Source organism: Otolemur garnettii, unplaced genomic scaffold (genome assembly GCF_000181295.1).
Source record: "Otolemur garnettii isolate 467f Iridium unplaced genomic scaffold, OtoGar3 scaffold00281, whole genome shotgun sequence".
NCBI lineage: Eukaryota > Metazoa > Chordata > Mammalia > Primates > Galagidae > Otolemur > Otolemur garnettii.
The window spans coordinates 320,607-325,931 of NW_003852676.1; the positions used below are offsets into that span (position 1 = coordinate 320,607).

The window sequence follows — 5,325 nt, forward strand, 5'->3', positions numbered from 1 at the left end:
ACTCACTTTCAGAGGCCAAATCAGGAGGATCAAAGATTGCTTAAGACCGGGAGTTTGAGGGCAGTCTGAACAAGAGCAAGATGCCCTACTCTGCAAAAATCCTATTATTCTTTTAACAAGTTCCTGATACAAAGAAGAATATGGACTTGATAGTAGGAGCTGTAACAACCAAACCAAAGACATGGCCTTGAGGGTGGAAGCCATGATAGTGGAGAAGAAAGAGGTAAGAAGCCATATCCTCAGTGATGTCAAAAAGATGAGGTCTATATCATCTCCATTTGAAAATGGGCAGGCTTATGACTACTCCGACAAAAATGGTACAAGGAAGTGATGCTATGTGACCTCCAAAGCTGGGTCTTTAAAGGCCATAAAGATTCCTCCTTGCTTGCTGGGACACTGGCTGTTGGAAGAAGGCCGACCCCTGAAGCTGACATGATGGGGAAGCTTCATGAAAGTGTTCTGCTCGACAGTTCCAGCTGAGCCTCGCCTTACAGCCACTCCTGCCAACCGCCAGCTGTACGAGCTTGCCTACCTGCTCAATACCCCCAAGTGATTTCTGTTGACAACATGCGAAATAGCCATACCCTCTGGCCAAAGTCCTGACCCACAAAATTGTGAGATATAATAAAAAGAACTATTATTTAAAAAAAGAAAAAAGTCATTACCTGCGATGGTCTTGGCACTTTCCATGGCAGGGACTCTTGGCAGAGAAGCAGGTCGGCTGGTTGAAGATGTTCTCAACAGATGCTCTGCATGAAGCAGAAAGGACATGGTAAAGAGAGCCGACACCAAACTTTAAAGTAATAAACACACAGGTGAGCTTTGCTCCTTTCAGCCTTCAGGCTCGCCCTTTCAATCCAGGGCATTTCAATGATTTCTCCCAGCCTGTTTGTCCAAAACAACTCTCCTGGCCAAAGAACACGTAAAACATTCCATTCAACATTTCACTTCTAAGGATGAGTCCCACACAGATGGATGCTTCCACATCACTGGCTGCCACTAACCTCTCTGATGCAATCTGATGGAGATTCAAAGATCCGCTATTGCAGTTAGGTCTAAAGGACAAATCAAATAAAGGCCTTGCCTTCATGGGCCTATGGTTAGTGTGGAGCCACAGATATGTACAGACAGACAGGTCAGAACAATTAGGCAGAATGAACAAGTGTTATCAAATCATGGAGACAAAGCCATTCACTCTGACTTCCTGCAAAGGGAAGGCTTCAGAAGCACAATGAGGCTGATCTGGCCCTCCTGCAGAGAAGAGGGTAGGGAACTGTTTGTCAGTCAGATAATCAGAGCAAAAGGTACAAGGACACTTAAGATAGAGAATAATAAAGGCCAAGTATGGCTAAAACACAGGGCCTACGAAGGACAGGGAGGGCAACGGGCTTTACGGGAGGGTGGGGCTGGCTGAGGAGAGCCCCTCTACCTAGTGTGAGGACTTTAGTCTGAGGCCAACAAGGAAACACCAAACACTTCTGGGGATTCAGGGAAGGACCCAATCAGACGCTGCCTTTACTGTGTGGGCAGCCTCACCTCACTCCTCTCCCCTTGTTCTCTGAATACAAGCTGTCTTGTGCTCCCTGAACACTGGCATAACCTGTCCCCTCCTCTCCACTCCTCCATTCTCTCCTTAGCCTGGCTAACTCTACTATCCTACCGGCTTCAGTTGAACATCACTGCCCCAGGACCTGGGTCCCCCAAGCACAGACTGAGGGGTCCCCACCGACTCCCTCTCCCTGAACAATTCCCACTGAGGGCGCCAAGCCTGACAGCAAAGCGTCTTCAGGCCAGGACACAGGGAGGTAGGCATGAGGACTAGATGTGTTCTGCCTGGTCAGCGCCTCGTGTGTTGCGGGTGTGTGACAGGGGGCATAATGAAGACCTGTGGTCCCCATCCCCAGGGCTGTAAATCAGTGCCAGCCCATGGTCTGTTAGGAAATGGGCTGCACAGGAGGTGAGTGGTGGGCAGGCGAGCCAAGCTTCATCTGTATTGACAGCTGTTCCCCTGTCATATCAGTGGTGCTGCTAGATTCTCACAGGAGTGCAAACACAACTGTAAACTGTGCATGCAGGGATCTACAGTGTGTGCTCCTTACGAGAATCTAATGACCCACACACACCCCATCCCGGTCTGTGGAAAACTGTCTTCCATGAAAACAGTCCCCGGTGCTAAAAAGTCTAGGGACTGCTGATGAACATTCTCAGCCTTGCCGTCCCAGAGAGCCCACAACTTCTTTTTAATAAGTGACAATTTAAACAATATCCCCCCTCAAAATAAAATGATGTCCAAAATAATGGCACAGGGCATTATCTGTTAAGGACAGCATATCTTCACTCCAGAATACCTCTTCTAAGAGCATGAAGAACATTTGGCTGTGATGACCCACCACTCCAGAGGCCCAGGGAGGGGGCTAACTTTCTTCTATTTTTTTTTTTTTTTTTTGCCTTTTTGGCCAGGGCTGGGTTTGAACCTGCCACCTTTGGCATATGGGGCCAGTGCCCTACTCCTTTGAGCCACAGGTGCTGCCCCGGGGCTAACTTTCTTAATGAATTGCTCTGAGTTAACTTTCTTAATGAAGGTAAGACATACACAGCTTACAGTCATGATAGTTTCTTGAACAAATCTCTCTGCAAAGACCCTACAAGCAAGCACCAATCAGAACTGTAAACCCTGTCAGCAGTTGGCATTTATCCTTACAGGAAGGGTATGCTGTGTACAAAGTTTAACAGACAAAACCATGTTAGCAGAACATAGAAAAAAGGTACAGATATCAATGTTTTAAATTTCATCAAGTTTTCCATTCTACAATTATTCTACATTTCCTTAAAAATCTTAGTCTCCTAAAGAACACAGCCAATTAAGAAAGTGAAAACAAAGGTTAAAAAGACGAAAAGAGATATCAGCTATGGATGTAGGCATAAGCCCTTGTCATTTCCTGCATAAAGTATTTGTAAGTTATTATATTTAAATTTTCTCTTTTACAGCACAGGCTGTAAGCACACAAATGGAAAAAGTTCACGAAATGTACTGTGGATATATGCCCCCAGCACCTGGCTGGGTCTTCTCACTGCATGTCTAAGAATCCAAATCTGCCTCACTTCTGTAGACACTCTGCTAGCACTGTACCTACTTCCTGAAAATGTACAAAAACATCCTGAAAGCCCAAGTAGGTTATTTTTTAAAAAATTATTTGTGGTAATTTTCAACAGCTAAAACACAGTCTGCTGCCATTTCATAAAGTATTTTTTCTGTGAGAATCAAATCTGCCCAGAGGCACTTGTCACAGTAAGAACACAGGTCCATTTACTACTGCAATAAGCAGGCTGGTTTCCATCTTTATGTCAAGCTGTTGGTTTATTCCTCTTCAGGAAATAAGATTAGTGTATTACAATTGAGTGTAGCAGGCAGAAGGGAACATATTTTACAGTAATAGATCCTATTCTATTGCCACATGGAGCTATTGTCATCTTTATACCATTCATTAAACAAAAATCATTTCGATGTCCACTACTTCCAGGCACTGGGTCTGGTGCAAAGGTCAGAGAAAGGAAGAAAGGAAGTAGGAAACTTGCCCTCATTTATTTTGAGACAGAGTCTCACTCTGCCATGGGTAGAGTGCTGCAGTGTCATAGCTCACAGCAACCTCAAACTCTTGGGTTTAGGCGATCCTCCTGTCTCAGCCTCCCCAGTAGCTGGAACTATAGGCACCTGCCACAGCACCTGGCTAGTTTTTCTATTTTTAGTAGAGATGGGGTCTTGCTCTTGCTCAGGCTGGTCTTGAACTCCTGAGGTCAAGTGAACCACCCGTCTTGGCCTCTAAGAGTATGGCCACCATGGCCAGCCTGAAAGCAAGACATTTAAAAAAATCACTACGAGGTCCAGGATGTGGCTTAAACCCATGAGTTTGAAGTTGCAGTGAGTGCGATGATGCCACTGAACTCCAACCTGGGCAGCAGAGTAAGACTCTGTCTCTAGAGGAAAAAGAAAACAAAACAAAACAAAAAATAAGGAATAGTAGGAAAGAACAAGTACAAGGGGTGCTGGGAACAAAAAGGCAACGAGCCCTGGTCTTAAGGGAAGGCCTCCTTTGCTGTCAGGAAATGACAGCAGAGTTTAGGTTAGAAGGTTAATTAATAGTTTTCATGCAGCAAAGGAGAGCTTGGAAGAAAAAGTATTCCTGACTGAGAGTACAACATACACCACAAGAAATCCAGGACAGTGATGTGCAGAGTGCAAGGGGGACGCGCAGAGTGAGTTGAAGCTGGGAAGGCAGATGGAGGACCAGATTAGGCCAGTGTGAGTCACACTTTGGAGTGTGGGCAATGGGGAGCCAGTGAAGGTTCTATCTCTTGTTCTGGCTGCAGTGGATTGGAGAAGGGCAATAGTACATGCAGGATGGTGAGTCCAACTGCACAAATCACAGATGGTGACAACTTGGACATAGGAGGTGCCAGGGTAGCTGTGATATAAAGAGATTCAAGAGCTCTTCAACGTGGTGGAACTGACTTGCTCACCAAGCAGATGTGGCAGTGAGGATGGAGGTACCGCACACAAAGAGAAGACAGGTGAGGAGTACTATGGAAAGAAGAGATGGCAATACACTGAATTTGAGAACCCTCAAGACACCCCAGGAAAGATGTACAGCAAGCAGTTAGAGAGAGAGTGCAGAAGGAATATACAGCTTTGGAAGTTATTAGCATATAGCCAGTGGGGCGAATATACTTGGTGACGGAGGCTATTGGCAACCTTGGTCAGAACAATCCAACATACTGGTGGGGACAAGAGTAAACTGAGAATGTGCTGAGGAGTCGGGTGGGGGGGAGGAAAGATGTGGAGGTAGGCTGTGGAAGGGCAAGGGAGAAAATATGGTAGCTGGTGGGCAAGAGAGTGGGATTTTCTTTTCTTAACAGGAACAATGGAAGAAGCCAATAAAGAAGGCAAAGTAGGAGAGGCAGGAGGAGGGATGATGGATCAGCAGCATAAGGCTGGCAGCATCTGAGAAGCCAAAGGGGATGAGACCCAGGACGGGGACAAGGGGGTGACCTACACAGACTGATACGCTGTTCATCCCACAGATGGCGGTAGACCAGTGCACTAGGTCTGCTACCTAATTCTAATTTTAGAAATCAGAAATAAATAGGTGTAAGTAGTTATTCATTTTTGTTTCCCAAATCAAATTTCTAGTCAAAACAGGTTGAAAAACAGAAGCTTGGCTCAGTGCCTGTAGCTCAGTGAGTAGGGTACTAGCCACATACACCAAGGCTCAAGGAGTAGGGCACCGGCTCCATATACTGGGGGTGGCGGGTTCAAACCCGGCCTCG

General features: G+C 46.0%; 1 protein-coding gene across 1 annotated transcript in view; it reads right to left on the minus strand.

Moving 5' to 3' along the window:
* SPECC1L (sperm antigen with calponin homology and coiled-coil domains 1 like) overlaps positions 1-5,325 on the minus strand; it is a 179,185-nt gene that overhangs the window by 55,863 nt on the left and 117,997 nt on the right. The window contains exon 11 of the mRNA XM_023508838.1: positions 666-749. Coding sequence (XP_023364606.1) covers positions 666-749 — 84 coding nt within the window. The remainder of the gene's footprint in view (positions 1-665; positions 750-5,325) is intronic.